This window comes from Pongo pygmaeus, chromosome 8 (assembly GCF_028885625.2).
Source record: "Pongo pygmaeus isolate AG05252 chromosome 8, NHGRI_mPonPyg2-v2.0_pri, whole genome shotgun sequence".
In the NCBI taxonomy this organism is placed as follows: domain Eukaryota; kingdom Metazoa; phylum Chordata; class Mammalia; order Primates; family Hominidae; genus Pongo; species Pongo pygmaeus.
In genome coordinates, this window is record NC_072381.2 from 29,141,362 (window position 1) to 29,158,749 (window position 17,388).

At 37.3% G+C, this 17,388-nt stretch overlaps 1 protein-coding gene across 7 annotated transcripts in view; it reads right to left on the bottom strand.

Annotated features, from left to right (window-relative positions):
• Window positions 1–17,388, bottom strand: part of MPP7 (MAGUK p55 scaffold protein 7) — a 271,223-nt gene that overhangs the window by 106,502 nt on the left and 147,333 nt on the right. For all 7 annotated transcript variants that reach the window (XM_054435739.2, XM_054435731.2, XM_054435735.2 and 4 more), the window contains 2 exons: window positions 4,606–4,683; window positions 2,111–2,191 (listed from right to left, as the gene is read on the bottom strand). In XM_054435739.2, coding sequence (XP_054291714.1) covers window positions 2,111–2,191; window positions 4,606–4,683 — 159 coding nt within the window. The remainder of the gene's footprint in view (window positions 1–2,110; window positions 2,192–4,605; window positions 4,684–17,388) is intronic.

The window sequence follows — 17,388 nt, forward strand, 5'->3', positions numbered from 1 at the left end:
TTACATTTTTCATATTTTAACTGTCAATTCAACTAACAACCTACATACTTTGCTTCTGTTTAAAAGGAAAACAAACAAAAAAAGATTTTAGTTTACTCCCAGGACAAAAATAGATTAACTGATTATATCCTGAAATAGTCTAAAATTTATTTGGGGGCTTAACTTGTTAAAGTAATATGGAAATGAGGTCAAAGTGATGGTAGATAATAAGAATGACTTCAAGAAAAGCAATGTTAAATGTTAGATCAAAAAAGGAAAAAAGATACTTTCTTCCCAAGACTAGCTAACTACAAACTGACATTGCCAAACAAAACATCATGTATCCTGGAATATTACCTATTTTCTACACATATGAATATATGTCTTTCATGCTAACTTTACATAATTCTGTAGTCACACTGCTAGATAAAATGAAAAATAACCAAATTATCCACCTAAAATATTTTCTACATAATAAAATTTAACTAATTATTATAAAATTTTATCAAATGGCCCTTCTTAATAATGTCTAAAGTCATACCTCCCTCTTGAGCCAAATACCAGTTCTCATCCAGTATAATACTGCATAATTAGCTATTCCATTTGAAACACTCTTGAACGAAATACCATAATAGGGAATTTTTTTTGTCTGAAACATGTTGCTTTCATTTCTAATACCCTTGAACCAAAACAATAATCTCAAAAAGGAGTTTAACAAGATACTCATAGCTAACCTCACCCTCCCCTGGGTGATACTAACTTCTCAGGTGCAGTCTAAGACCAAATGAAGAAATCTTCAGAACGTTCTGTGGCTAAAAATCTCCTTAACGTTTTTACACGCTTTGTATTTAACATCAAGGAACTTTTCTGCTCTAATCTGATCCTTGTTCTTTTAGAACAAAAATTTAATAAACTTCCTAAACCACTACAAATCAATTACCCTCACATCATTAATCATAGCCTGTTTAGCTTTTACAGCAATACATTCATGTACTTACATTTACTTATAGGGATTAGGGTTTATAGTCCACACATGTTTTTTTGTTTTTTGTTTTTTGTTTTCTTTTTGAGATGGAGTCTCGCTCTGTCGCCCAGTCTGGAATGCAGTGGCACGATCTCAGCTCACTGCAAGCTCTGCCTCCAGGGTTCATGCCATTCTCCCGCCTCAGCCTCCTGAGTAGCTGGGACTACAGGCGCCCGCCACATGTTTTTAACCTCATCTTTTATTTAATACCACCTCTCTTTTTATAAAAATAAATTTAAAGCCAAGTTTTAAATTCCGAAAGCTATTTCTCAAAAAAAGTAGAAACTCGTTTTTATATCTACGAAGAAATTTTCATTCAACACTCTACATATGCTCACCAGTAATCATCACAAGCTAAATCATCATTTTAATTATGTAATTATGTAACCCATATGTAATTCTGACTCACAGAACAATATCTGACACATAATTGCCCCAGTGTCAAGTCCAAAATGTATACAGTGCAGGATTTAGTGCAGTAATGACCTCAGAATAATGCAGGAAAATTCTGAAATGCCTGCTGTAAACTGATCACATTTGGAGGAAAAATAAGTGATAAACTTAGGAGGCAATGGAAAGGGAGAATTGAAATCTGTCTGCCAATATTTTACGGGTATTTTACACTGGAAAAGTGCTCTTCTCTGTAAAATGGAATGACATTTTGAAACGTAAATTAGTAAAGGGACAGGAAATGGGGAGGTGAAAGGGGAAAGAAAGAAGAATGCTGAAATGACCCTACAGAAAAATAGGTATGTTTGTCAAACATATTGGAATCCCATTAACTACCCAAGTAAAATGTACCTAAACAAAATTACTAGTAGGTTCTGTATAGTGTACTCTTAACTTTATTTAAAACAAAAATGACCTTGAAGCTACAATTGTCAGAACTTAAATTCTGAGCTTCCCAATAAGAGTATTTTGCAGTTTCTCATCACATTATAATCAAAAGCTGGCCTCTTTCTCATTAATAGGATTTAGGCTATTAAAATACTGTGCCCTGTTCGAAATACATTTACTTGAGAATTGATGCTTGAAACAAAATTCATCTGAAGGCTCAGAAAGTGGCCCTGTTTGAAGGTATTTATTACTGGCATAACATGTCCTCACCTTCACGTTGGGTTTTGACAGTAGTTTCAACAGCTCTCTGATCTCACTGTTTAATGGCTTGTTCTGAAGCTCTTCGGCCAGCTGCAAGGGAGATTACATTGACGTAAAGAACATTTAGTAAGAGCACTGTGGGATTGGGTGTGTGACAACTGAGAATCTGACTTGCTCAAGGTTATTACTTTCCAATGTTTAAGGAGAGGTCAGCATAAAAGAAAACAGATCATCAATCATTGCTCTTCTTTTTAGACCTTCGGTAGTCCAGATCTGAGCCCAGGCTCTCAGCTGAGTACAAATCAAGTAATCATATCAGCCAGATCACCTTCTGATTTATTGCAAGGAGGGCAAACCCCAGCACTTCGTCCATGTGAATGGTCTTTTGCACCTAGACAAAGGACCACTTGTAAGAAGAACTGGATAAAGCTTTGACACTGTAACCTCCCCCAACCCCCACAAAAACAGAGCTTCTGAATGAGGTGGTGAAATCCACAGGGTTTCCAAAAACCCATGGGGATTCCAAAAACCCACAGTAGCTGTGCTGTTTAGAGCTAGGGTAAAAATAATTAGAATGCCCCTAATAGAGCAAATGACCTGAAACTTTTATTATGTTTACCTATACAGATGAAGAAATCTGTTAAATACCAACCACAGTACCAATCGTAAAATGAGCTATAATGGGTTGACAGCTACCCTGGTACCAAAAATGCTGACTGTACTCTACTATAATAACCAAGAATTCCCATTTGGGTTCTACATAAAGAAAGTGTTACAACTTCAAACCTGCCCCATATCTTCCATTAAAAGATATTCCTATCAAAATTCCAATTCAATTTTACGCTATAGGAAAGATCTCATAATTTTCTTTAAAAAAGCAAGATTCAAACAGGAAAAAAGATTAGAATTATGAAATATGTGGTATATGCATAGATGCATTTTTATTTAAAAACCCATCTTAAAACCTTGCATGAAATTTCCATTTGCCCCTACTTTTTCTAACAAGCTAAAAATAATTGCTCTTATCTCTGGAAAAGGACTTTTCTCTAAAAGAAGGGCATAATATAAATTGTACACAAAAAATAAAATCATAGAAAATTATACAGTCATTAATTACCTTTCAAACATTGCTTTTACTTTTTTGAGGTAATATTTCTACAGCATTTTTAACTTACAAAAAGACATAAAGTTCATTTGCACACTTTAGTCACTTAAAACATATGTTTTAACATTTAAATATACTGCTCTGACAAATTGTAAGATACTATGGTTTATCATATTCATATAGCAGTCTCTAACTTTTTATAAAGGAATATTGTTGCAATATGATTGGGCCACAGCAACACTGGTTTATAAACAAATGTTTCCCAAAACTCTGAATAGTAAATGTTTTAAAACTGATTTTTTTAAGGCTTTCTGGGGTGGCAACTGTGCCTTACTTGAGCAACTGTATCTACATCTTTATTCGCCTTCATTTAAAAAGTTTTGCTTCAATAATGCAGAAGTAAGCTTCCTCATTAAATACATACTGAAGCATACTTGTAATCTTTGCAGATAAAAACAGAAAGAAAAATGGGAACTAAACAAATAGCACGCAACTTGCATATTTATTACACATGTGTATTTTCTAAATTAGAACGCAAAGTAGTTCAAATAAAATCAACTTCTCAAGATGGCCAATTTTTTAATTATATTATGGCCTGGATATTTTACCGCACTGAATTATAGCTTGTCTTATCAAAAATAAAGGAAAAAAATATTAAAAGCAACAAATAAGCTACGGGTTATCACTAAAACCAGCCTTCGCACTAAACATATTTCTCTTCCAGCTTCACATCCTTTATAGTTTATCCAGGTGTGTTCTCAATTCATCCGAGTCCGAAAGTTAACAGTAAGAATCAGCAAGTTAGTTCCCTTCCCCCAAGTTTAAAATAAAATTATAGCTACAGGAAATTAACTACTCCATCAATGCCAACTGCTTCTAAAATTTATTTTTTGGTTATGAAGGTAATTTGGAAAAGTCTAATATCTATAAATCATTACTATGTTTTATAATCCATTATAAAAACAATCCTGTCTTTTTATGTATTTCATATGCCTCGTTCGTATCCTAGTATCTGTCATTTTTTAGTACTGTCAGCAATAGAGCTATCTCATTTGTCTTTATTTCTCCAAAGCATTCCTCTTGTCTGTGACTTTCTCAGAACACCAACAGCCGACAGCTTCTCTCTCTCCATGAGTTTAAAGCCGAAAATGTCTATTACGTAGTTACGAAAGCAGAACAAGAGAGTAGCTACATGCAAAATTTTTAGAACAGAAAAGTGAATGAAAATCAACATAATATTAACATAAGCTCAGTGATGACAGGACTTTTGGAAACATTTGTAACCTCTCTTCTGCTTTTCACTCATAGGATCACACGCATCTGTCTGCACTAGGACAGGTTCTGCCTGGGCCAGGTCTGCAGCAGACACGTCCCGGTGAGCTCGGAGAGTCACACTTACATCATCGGCCAAGGCCGCCGCACCATGGAGAATGGGCACCGGACTCTGCTTCTCATAGTAGTGTAGTTTTTCATGAATCTGGAAGAAAATCAAATGCGTATAAGTTCACCTGCTAGCAAACAATCTCAGATAGCTGCACATTTTTTTACTTGAAAAGAGAATCTGAATCCTTGAATATCCTAAAGTTACATGTTTATGACATATTACACACATGTAACATGTTTGTACATGCTAATATAAACCCATAGGTGACATGTATGTGTGCCTAATTCACCTATTACTATGGCCCAGTGTTTGCAACATGGAGTCAGATGGAAAAAACAGTCTTAATCTAACAGAACCCACTTGAAAACTAAGCCTTTGTCTTTCCCTCAATAAACATGTAAGTTTTGTGATGTCTATTATATCTAAAATCTATTGCTGCAATATTTCAAGTATCAGTTGCAGTTTATATTCCTGCTAAAAATGTAAATTATGATTAAAGCAAAGCAATAAACTGCCAGCCACATTTTGGCAGGTTGGTATGGAATCACTGTCAAGAGGGAAGAAGCTGGCACTATTTGTGCCTGGGTGCCACATCCAGGAATATCTGCCCAAGCACACTGTTCCTTTTATTATACTTATTCATTCTTTTTTTTTGAAATTGCCAACTTTCCCCCTCAACTTCAAGTTTCTAAGGAATGAAGGGATTTTTCATAACTAGTGGCATTTCTTATAATTTAGCATAAATGAGATCATTTTTCATATTGTAAAATAATTATAATAATAAATTTTAAAACATTTAGCCCTTCATTTCCCATTATTGTAACCCAAGAAACACAAAGGAAAGAATCTACATAAATCCCATGTAAGACAAACTGAGTTCCTTAAAAAATCTAGCAGAAAGTTGAGAAACAAAAGACGTGTTGACAAACACATAACTGTCAGCATTTAAGTTTCAGCTATTTCAGCTCTTGTGTAGGTGTCCTTTCATATTTTATACTTGAAAACTCACTTTAGTCTCTTTTTATTTATAGTTGAAGAAAAATGTCCCCCACCATATACAAAAAACAGTTGCACCTCACAATTTCCTGTCTTTAATAGGTATCAAGTAATACACTAATTATACTCAAAGCTAACCAAACTCCATTGTAAAAGTCTGGAAGATAAATTTTATTCTGATTAGCCAGATGCTATTGCTAAGAGAGGATTCTATTACCTTTTTGGCAACCCAGTACACAATGTAAAGCTTCAGGGAAAGAATTTTGACACTTAACAATATTACCAGAGTGATCAGAGCCACATTTTTACTTAATATCTTGGAAATTTTAAGGATGTATCATAACAAGGTAATAAACAAACTTTAAAGACTGCAAGCTATAAAAAGAGTTAGATTTGATTTGAGAAACTATGAACGTATAATTTAAAACAAAAACCAATCATACTGAGCTAAATTCACTTTGTTTAAATAATTATCGAGAATTAAGACATCTCAACATATACTATCACAGAATACTTAACTTACCCTATCACAAAACTCATCTAACCTGACTGCAGTTATTTGTTTAAATGTCTGCTTCCCCACTATAATAAACATAGAGACTTATTAAGAACTTACCACGTGCCTGTACTACCCACCTAATAGGTCAGTAATACTAGTGACATAGTCTTTAATGAGTTTAAAATTTTAATTCCTCAATTTTCACAAGAAAATAAAGAGGTAGACAGCAGGACCATTTCATTTTACAGATAAATAGGAGTTAAACAAGTTGCTATGTTCTTGCAGACAGTAAGAGGCAGAGCTGAGATTTCAAGCTCAAGCCATCTGGCTCAGTGTTGGAGCTCCTAATCACCCACTTTTCCTCTCAGACTGACATCTCATCTGTGTTCTTCACTGCCATCCTTGGCTGCCTATGAGTATGGCCTGTTTGTAGAGCATAGAAACGAAGGCTGGAAAAGATATATAACAAATCACAGTGATTGCTTCCACTGACTAGAGGATCATCGGTGGTTCCTCTCCATCCCTTGTATTTTCTTTCTCATTGGTGGTTCCTCTTTATCCCTTGTGTTTTCTTTCTGATGGCTTCCAATTTTCCCAGGTTAATTTCTATGAATACTCTAATTATAACATAAAATTATGTGCCTCAAATAAACACATTATTTCTCCACTTCATTTGCTTCTTCTGAGCGTCTTTTACAAATAGTCAGTTTCTCTTCCATCATCTTCTCCAGATCCTGACCCAGTTGATAGAGTATCCCACCCCTAGCCTGTCCACTCCTGGATTTTGTACCATATCAAACATTTCTTAAATGTTCTAGAATTTCAAAGTGCTGGTAACCCTGTGTTGCATATGTGTTTTACTTTCCTGCATCATTTTAAAAATTAAGTTGGTAGGGGAGTAAAAATTTACTCTAAATAATTTTGAGCTGTTCACTGTTTCCAAAAATATTGACAGAAATTCTGCTTTTTATTACTATTTATGATAACCAAAAGAAAAAAATGATTTTTAAATTCTAATAAACAGGCAACACATATAGACTTCACCCCAAGGCTATCCAACAGAACTGCCTGTGATGGTGAAAATGTTTTATAGCCGTTTGTCCAATATGGTTAGCCACTGGCCACATGTGGCTTTTGAGCACTTGAACTGTGGCTTGACTTGAGGAATTGAATTTTTAATTTTATTTAATTTTATTTACTTTACATTTAAATACCCACCATGGCGCCAGTAGCTTTCTTCTTGGAGAACATGACACAACTTTATGCAGTCTATAATTTCTCTTTACATCCCAGAAAAATTTACTCCGATACAGGGTGACAAATTTCCCTAAGTGGGAACATTTTGGGATCTAGTAGACAAATATATAACCAAAGATGTGGCTTCATCATCAATGAGCAATCTAGCATCAATTATTAAGTATCAGGTGTAGCCAAACCTGCAAAACCTCATTTATTTCAACTAAACATTTCCCTTTGCAGATTCAATGACATAATAAAAGTATACTTCAGACCAAGTGTGGTGGCTCATGCCTATAATCCCAGCACTTTGGGAGGCCAAGGTGGGCAGATCACTTGAGGTCAGGAGCACGAGACCAGCCTGGCCAACATGATGAAACCTCATCTCTACTAAAAATACGAAAATTACCCGGCCATGATGGCGCATACCTATAGTCCCAGCTACTCGGGAGGCTGAGGCAGAAGAATGGCTTGAACCCGGAAGGTGGAGGTTGCAGTGAGCCGAGATCTCACCACTGCACTCCAGCCTGGGCTACAGAGCGAGACTCCATCTCAAAAAAAAAAAAAAAAAAAAAAAAGTATACTTCATTTTTCTCCCCTGAGCAACTGGAAGAGGAGAAAGCAGAGAAGGAGATGAGGGAGGAAAGGAGTTAGGAGTAAAGAAGTCTGGAGAAAAGGAGAAATCTGGTTAAATTAATTTTAAATAACAGTTATTCAAAAACAAGATCCTAAAAGTCAGGACATGCTAAAATATATTAAATGCACTATTAAGAAAAAAGGACATTTCAAAATCTATATACATTATGCTCTATGTATATGTCCATAAGGGTTTTTTTTTCTATAATTACATTTGTAATCAGAAAACGTCAGTAAAAATAAAAATCATTTTAATACGTAAGCAGTTCTCATAAGGAAGCCGTAGTTACCTTCATTTACATACTTCCTAAAAATAAATGTTTAATTTTAGTGAGGAAATCTGTTTTACTTACTCATACAGTAGAACTTTTAAAAATAAAGCTTCAGTAATTAAACTACGAATAAAGTACCCCCCTCGCAGGCAGTCATGTGTTTTATACCTGTCAATGATGTACAGACTCCAGCATGGCTATCTGAATTATATTACATTAAGTAAACTAAAACTGTAATCCTTTTATTGGCTTCTATTATGAGTACAAAAAAGCACTGAAAATTACTGCTCAGTAGTTTGACTCTTCAGCATGTTAATTAATGGTACTGGATCTAGAATTAGCACACGCATGCATACACCTAACTACCTCCATATTTAAAATACTGGGGGTGGGGAGAAGATTCTGGATACTAAAAAAGAAAATCCATGGGACACAATCCTTTCAGAAATATGTATTTATTTCTGATGCGTGACCTTGAAATATCACCAGCCACTTTGCTAACTTTACAATGTAGGACTTGGTGGATAAAACTCTCAAATCCTAAGCCATGGACCAACCAGTCCATGGATGGTTATGAACTCTTAAAGCAGACTTTCTTTTGTTCCTACCTAATCCCAGGAAGGGCCTGACCAGCTTCTTTGTTGTCTCCCTAGTAGCTGAAAGTTTTCTCATCTTCCCACTCACTAACAAAGTAGCCCTAGAAAAGTAGCTATTCTGTGTGCGTATATTACCATTCAGGACATAGGCATGGGCAAGGACTTCATGTCTAAAACACCAAAAGCAATGGTAACAAAAGCCAAAATTGACAAATGGGATCTAATTAAACTAAAGAGCTTCTGCACAGCAAAAGAAACTACCATCAGAGTGAACAGGCAACCTACAAAATGGGAGAAAATTTTCACAACCTACTCATCTGACAAAGGGCTAATATCCAGAATCTACAATGAACTCCAACAAATTTACAAGAAAAAAACAAACAACCCCATCAAAAAGTGGGCGAAGGATATGAACAGACACTTCTCAAAAGAAGACATTTATGCAGCCAAAAGACACATGAAAAAATGCTCATCATCACTGGCCATCAGAGAAATGCAAATCAAAACCACAATGAGATACCATCTCACACCAGTTAGAATGGTGATCATTAAAAAGTCAGGAAACAACAGGTGCTGGAGAGGATGTGGAGAAATAGGAACACTTTTACACTGTTGGTGGGACTGTAAACTAGTTCAACCATTGTGGAAGTCAGTGTGGCGATTCCTCAGGGATCTAGAACTAGAAATACCATTTGACCCAGCCATCCCATTACTGGGTATATACCCAAAGGACTATAGATCATGCTGCTATAAAGACACATGCACGCGTATGTTTATTGCAGCACTATTCACAATAGCAAAGACTTGGAACCAACCCAAATGTCCAACAATGATAGATTGGATTAAGAAAATGTGGCACATATACACCATGGAATACTATGCAGCCATCAAAAATAATGAGTTCATGTCCTTTGTAGGGACATGGATGAAATTGGAAATCATCATTCTCAGTAAACTATCACAAGGACAAAAGACCAAACACCGCATGTTCTCACTCATAGATGGGAATTGAACAATGAGAACACATGGACACAGGAAGGGGAAAATCACACTCCGGGGACTGTTGTGGGGTGGGGGGAGCGGGGAGGGATAGCATTAGGAGATATACCTAATGCTAAATGGTGAGTTAATGGGTACAGCACACCAGCATGGCACATGTATACATATGTAACTAACCTGCACATTGTGCACATGTACCCTAAAACTTAAAGCATAATAATAAAAAAATAAAATAAAATAATTAAAATATATATATATATATAAAATCTTGGAGGCTGTACCTTTGCTCAAGCTACACAGTCAGAAGTAAAAATGTAAACAAATAAAGCCTTCCCATAGGAATCACTGGAAGCAACTGGTACTTTGCCTTCAATTCCGGCCAGGGTGTTTGCAACATCTCTACACAGATGCATAATTCTTATAAGGAACATGTCTTTAAAGTCTACAAAATACAAAGCACCAAAAACAGTTTTTAGGCTTAAATTATTCAAAAGCAACAAACCATCAACATTTTCATTTTGGTTGAAAATGTAGGGATACTATTTGAAACCGCTTCTCAAAACATTTTCTACAGATCAAATTCCCTTAGTTCCCAGAACAATATTCTAGAGAAAGTAGCCAGGGCATTAAACATTTCTTTGGAAAATCTGAGTTAGTTGCGGGGGGGAGAAAAAAAACTTGAATTCTCCAATCCAGAGATATATAATCCGTCCCATTTTGAAACAACCCCAAATTTCTACATACATTTATTTTTCACTCCCCACATATTACAATTATCAGAGCTGCCATTCTTCAAAAATCTGTATTTCAGTAATTGTTGATGAAGTGGGAACTGTTAAATTTTTGATCAGATGGATGTTACTGCAGATGATGTCATGGAACTCAGACAGGTTTCAACATACAAGTAGCAATCAATTACCTTGTATACTTGTTTGCAGTTTACATTTTAACAAATATTAAAACTGTAATTACAGCTTAAAACTAGTTTTATAACAAAAGATGGAATGAACCGTCTTAAAACGTGGCGAGTCTGGGATCTATGGCTAGGAGAGTTCATGGGTGACTCTCAGTTGATTCATGAACTCCTGAAAAGTATATACAATTTGTTTGCATGCATTTTCTAGGAATATAATCCCAAATACAGATCGGTGATTTATGCTAAAGAACTTAAGACTTTATTCAGTAAATAAATAAATAGCCATTAAAGGCCAAGTGCGGTGGCTCACACCGGTAAGCCCAGCACTTTGGGAGGCCAAGGCAGGCAGATTGCTTGAGCCCAGGAGTTCAACACCAGCCTGGGTAACATGGTGAAACCCCAACTCTACAAAAAATACAGAAATTGGCCAGGCATGGTAGTGTACACCTGTAGTCCCAGCTACTCGGGAGGCTGAAGTGGGCAGACTGATTGACTGACTGAGCCTAGGAAGCAGAGGTTGCAGTGAGCTCAGATTGTGCCACCGCACTCCAGCCTGGGCGACAGAGCCAGACCCTGTCTCCAAAAAAAAAAAAAAGAAAGAAAAAGAAAAAGCCATTAAAGAATAGGAGACCCTTGGGACAATTTGTGCTTCACTCCATTTTCCTCGGACAGATTTGGGGAGGAAGGGAGGTAGCAGGTAAGACGAGGAACAGAAAACCTGTTAGGAGGATATTGTTCTAGTGGTAAGAAATTAAAAAAAAAAAAAAAAAAAAAAACTGGTCACTGCTCAGTGCAGATGACTTTGAGGTTCCTCAGGCTTCCCTTTCTTTGCAAACACAATGGACTTAAGCAGTTCCATCTCCTCTCATCAGCCACCACACTGCCTCTATCCCTAAATCTGTTGTGAAATCAGATGTACTCTTCCAGCTATTGTTTTCCTTGCTGCCCCCAAGATAAACATATAGGCCCATTGTATTTTAGAGATTTAACTGCTATCTCCATAGAGAAAAGGAAAAGGACTAAAAAAATAATAACGTACAGTATTTTCACAGTTTTAAAAAATGAAGTATCAACATAATTTACTGAGAGTCTTGAAGTCAAACACATGAGTTTAAATCCCAATTTGGCCCCTTAATTACCCTTAAGCAACTTATTTAACTTTCTATGCCTTAGTTTTCTCATATTTAAAACAGGATAATAATCGTACCTATTAACTAGGGTTACTGTGAGAATGAAAGTCACCATTAAAAGAGTTTCATGCAAGTCCTGGAAAATAGAAAACACCTAATAAATAGTATTTATTTCCAATTCCCCTGCTCGCTTCCACTGGTGTTCCTAGTAAGAGGAGATATTCGTCTCCCTTTGACTACACCATGTTGCATATACATATGATACAATCAAGACCTAACGATCAACATCAAAGATTAATTAGTATCACCTATATTCAAGAAAAGAATTTCCGAGGTCACGCAACCAAATGCCATCTCTATTGACATTTCTTGAAAAACCGCCCAAGTTAAAAGAGAAGAGGACCTGAACAAAGGGCTAACGGAAGTCCGGATGGACACGGGAAAGGCAGACAGTAACTGTGACCACCAGAAACAGACACAGGAAAGGCAGACACTAACTGTGATCATTGCAAGTGGCAAATGATGGAAAGGGTGCAAGACCAAGCTGAGAATATCATAAGGAGATTTCCTGGCGGAATGAGGGGTGTGATGAAAAATCTAGATCTACATGTGTATTAACAGGTTCAAAAAGGATCTGTCCGGAAGCACCCACAGCTCTAGCTGCCCTGTTCCCAAAGAAGAAAGTTCTATCTTTGGTGAGAAGACAGAATGAAACCCTCACACAAGAAAAAGTGTAACAGTGAGGTGGAAAGATTCTTAGAAAAAGAGTAATCGGCCAGGCATGGTGGCTCACACCTGTAATCCCAGCACTTTGGGAGGCCAAGGCAGGAGGCTCACCTGAGGTCAGGAGTTCGAGACCAGCCTGGTCAACATGGTGAAACCCCGTCTCTACCAAAAATACTAAAATTAGCCAGGTGTGGTGCAGTGTGCCTGTAATCCCAGCTACTCGGGAGGCTGAGACAGGAGAATCACCTGAACCTGAGAGGCAGAGGTTGCAGTGAGCCGAGATCGCGCCATTGCACTTCAGCCTGGGTGGCAGGGCGAGACTTGGTCTCAGAAAGGAAAGGAAAGAAAATGAAAAGGAAAAGAAAAAGACTAACCATCAGAATCACTTCAAAGACCATACAGGGCTAGCTATCACTGTTGTCAGCTCTCATGTGCCTATCATTTGGGAATCCAAAGACCCTCCGCCCACAAGCCCAAATTCTGTTGAAATTAATAAGGAAGCTCACATAATTTTGAGATGAGCTAGGATCTGGTTAGGGAATGTGGAGTGTATTCCAATGTGACTATATGGAAAATGACTATTGGACAGGAATCAGACTTTATTCACAATGGAAATACCCAGCAACCATAAATTGGTTGTCACTTCCTTATTTAAGCCCTTTGGTGGCTTGCCATTGCTCTTGAGATGAAGGGCATGCCTGCCAATGCACTTGAAACTCAAGCCTGCTCTGGGGCTCTGCATGCCCTGGACCCTGCAGACTTCCATCTCAAGCCATTCTCCATCAGATTCCACCCACAGGGACCTTATGTTAGATCCTCAAGCACCCAGAGTCTCTCCTACCTCAAGGCAACCTCTCTGCCTGCAATGTTCCTGAGTCTTGGGGGTACCCACATTCATCTTTGAGTCTTAGCTAAAATGTCACTTACACACAGCTTTTCCCAACAGTCTTAACCAATCAAAACCAGTTCTCCTTCATTATTAGGTCTGATGGCTTCCTATTCTTTTTGTTCACTATCCTTATCAGACTTTGTATTTATAGATTTATTATATTTATCTGTTTACACCCCCATCGGTAATGAAATTCATAGATCAAGGACAATGTCCCTAGAGTCCACCACCAGATCCCTTGCTCATAGCCCAACGCCTCACATAAAATAGATGTTAAAACGTTATTATTAGTTAGTGATAAGTGGATATATAAATCCTCTAATCCTGCACAGTTGTTAACACCCTGGGATCACAGTGGAAGAGGATGATAAATGCAATGATTTTCTTCTTGCCCCAAAACTGATGACTAGTCCCCAAAGCTGAGGAAAAAGAAGTGTTAAGTCCCGTGTTCTAAGAAAAATTCCCAACAGCTGAAACATACACTTCTCTAGAGCCAAAGAGATGGGTGAAATGTAACCATCAACTATCTTCTATCTGCCACTTCCCAGAATGTTTATTAACAGGTGTGTGTGAAATTTATATACGAAATATAAATTTCATATATACATACATACATATGACTACAGAATGGAAATTGTCTTACGGAAATAGGAAAAGAAGGGACAGCAGGGGGATCCACAGCCTAGTGAAGAGTAGAATAATGGAGGTAAGTCTCCGAGACAATCCCTCATAGAGACCGGGGGTACAGAGAAGACGACAGAGGACACACTCTAGCTCCTATGCGAGCAGCAGACTAGCTGATTTCCCTTTTGTGTTTCTCTAATCAAGGTGACAAGGGAAATGAGGCAGGATGGCAGAACAGAGAGAGGCAACAGTAGAGGCCGACAGTTGCTTGGCCTACAAATGATGCATGAGTTACCTACAGGTCACATGGACCCCATTGAAGGTAGTTGGGCTGGAGCCACCCTGCAGATAATCCAGCCTACAGCACTACAGGAGGTTTTGGGTTACACAAGCCGTGCACTGCAGGAGAAATGCAACATTCGAGCACTTCCACAAAGAGTAAGAATGCTGGTCAGTGCTGGCCTGAGAAGAGGCAATAATGTGGCCAACTTCTGTCTCCCTGCCCCAACACAATAGAAGAACTGGCTCTCCTTTCAAAAGCAAACCGGTCCATCTTGCAAAGGGTATTGGGGGAGTAGGGGTAAAGGAAGAACACACTATCCCCCATCCCCAAGCCAACTCCCCTACCCCTGGCTGACACTAGGGACTGGAGGAGTGAGACTTAGATCAGAGATGACCACAAAGGAATACTAAATTGAGCTTTTAATAATTGAAAGTGTCTTGGAAGCTACAGACTGCCAGAAATTTTGTTAAAAGAGATAGAAAAGTTAGCTTCGATGTAACATATTTTGATGCAGTGATTGGAGAAAATTAAAACTCCCTCTTTGAGCACTGTTTGATTTGTTGTCTAGAACAGTATAGCCCAATAGTTCTCAACTTTTTTGGTCTCAGAACTCCTTTTAGTTTCTTAAAATTCACTGAGTATCTTAAAGAGGTCTATGTGCTTATATCTACTGATAATTTGTAATACTGAAAATAAAACTAAGAATTTTTTAAAATGTATTCACTTGAAATAACAATAAATGTGTTAAAATGACATCTTATGAAAAATCAATATATTTTCCAAAATAAAAGTTTTTGAAGAGTGGCATTGTTTGACAAATTTGTAAATATCTTTCATTTCTGGCTACAAAGGAAACAGCTGAATTCTCCTTTCAGCTCCTGAATCCTATCTACTGGGATATGCTGCTTTGGTTGACGTTCATGAAGCAAATCATGCCTCCCACAGACTTGCAGTTGGAAGAGAGAGGAATATGTTCAGAGCCTTTTTAGCTAATTGTAGATACTCACTGATACTACACCGAAACTCTGCAGCTGATACTTCCTTAGAGGTGAGATGCAATGTGGACCCTGCAGCTGCATCACTGGGCTTTCCATATGCCTTTACATTACAATCCTTGTTTTCTCTTGCATTCTACATGGCGCTTACTCATGCGTAGTTTCATGATATTATGCATTGATCATTTGGAAAATACTGCTTCACTGAGTTATGCATATTTTCCAAACATTTACACATTTCATGATACAACAACAAAAAGTCACACATTAATATCACCACCAATCTCATCAAAAAAAGCTTTTAAGTACTAGAAAGCCGGCAATCTCAGAGTGGCAGAGACAAGTTTTTCAAAATTCTAATACTTGCTCAAAAGCTTGAATTTTATTCATTGGCAACAATACAGTTTGTTGTTGGTTTTTTAATGACAGGCAAACTTTGATCATTAGAAAAAAAAAAAAAAAAAAAAGTCTTCCAAACACCACAATCTGCGTAGACACAGTTTTTAATGGTTTCCTATGAGAAAAAGAAACTAGTTTAGTTCACAGTCTCACAATCCTACAGCTACTCGTCCTCTGCTAACCAGAACTCTGGTTTGCAGCCAAGTGCTTTCTGAGTACTCCCCTCTTTCTTCTAGGTTAAAAACACTTGACAGTAAAGAGATGTGTACCACGGTTAAGATTTAACGCAGCCAACTATTCTCGATTGTGAGTGTGCATTGGTGAAGAACATGACAACTCACTAACTAGTACCACTTGGTGCCATGGCCTTGGTTTGTGTGACAGCACGAGCAGTTTTACCCATCAGTATTTTTAACCATCAGTGCAGATGCCAACTCAGTGAAAAAAGCAAACAAAATCATAATATTATCAGGAAAATAGTTTGGACCTTGAAGAGCCTCCCCACAAAATAGTCTCAGGGATCCCCAGGGGTCCACAAGCCACACCTTGAGAACCACGACTACCTACTACCTCTGAATACAGGAATGTAACAAATAAAAGGAAATCTAACATTTCTTTGTGGCTGCAGAACTCATGTCGAATTATATGACTTTGGTATAGGAATATTAATACTTTTTCCCTTACAAACACGTTCTTTTGAATCTGGCAATTTACCTGAAACCACTGGTCCAGGCTTGTGATGTGTGTGACTCTCAGAACCAGGTGTTACTTTTCTACAAAACCATGATTTTGAGGTCTGAAAAGTAGCTTTAAGGAAAAAACTAGTATATTTTTAAAGAGTTCACTTAAAAAGAGACACAGAACAGGTTTTAGCATTTCATGAAACTGAAGTTTGCTCAATCCCTTAATGTTTCATTATTCACATTTTTTCCAAAGTTCTGCCTTTCATGCTTTTCATGCTGGCTGATTGCTGCCACCGTTAGCGCATTTAAACCTCAGCGATTTATAACATGGTCCCAGACTAAGAAGCTCTGGCATTGGCCCAGTGCTGCTATTATCATCTTCTTTTATTTATGGCACTATTTCAAAATCGTCCTTTCACATACTTACATACATTTTTCATTTACTTTCATACACATTTATGTTCTAAAATGCTATTCTATATTTCTGCTTTGTATAATAACATAAAATGTAATTTGCTTACACTGCTACCATCACAGCTGGGATATTTTAATGCACTCAAATATATATTGTAGCATGTCCAAAAAACAGCATTCCCCACTCCCTCCCACCCATCGCAGGTTTTATAAAATACACAGCTTCCATTCCCTTCTTATTCCTGGCAGAGTTACCTAAAATGTTTTTCTTCCTATGAAAAACATTTTTTGCTATGAATTCTTTTTTTAATAGAACATGAAAGCTGCTATTATACAAGAAGCTTTGCAGGCATGAATAATCAAATATACCCCTTGGTCAGTAAGAAACAAAAACTTGTAATCATTTTGCATGTAAGAATACGGTCCCTAGGTGGAGAGAGGAAATTTAGACCGAAGCTAAACATTTCATTCCTATTCCTAAACAACATTTCCTACCACCTCAAAG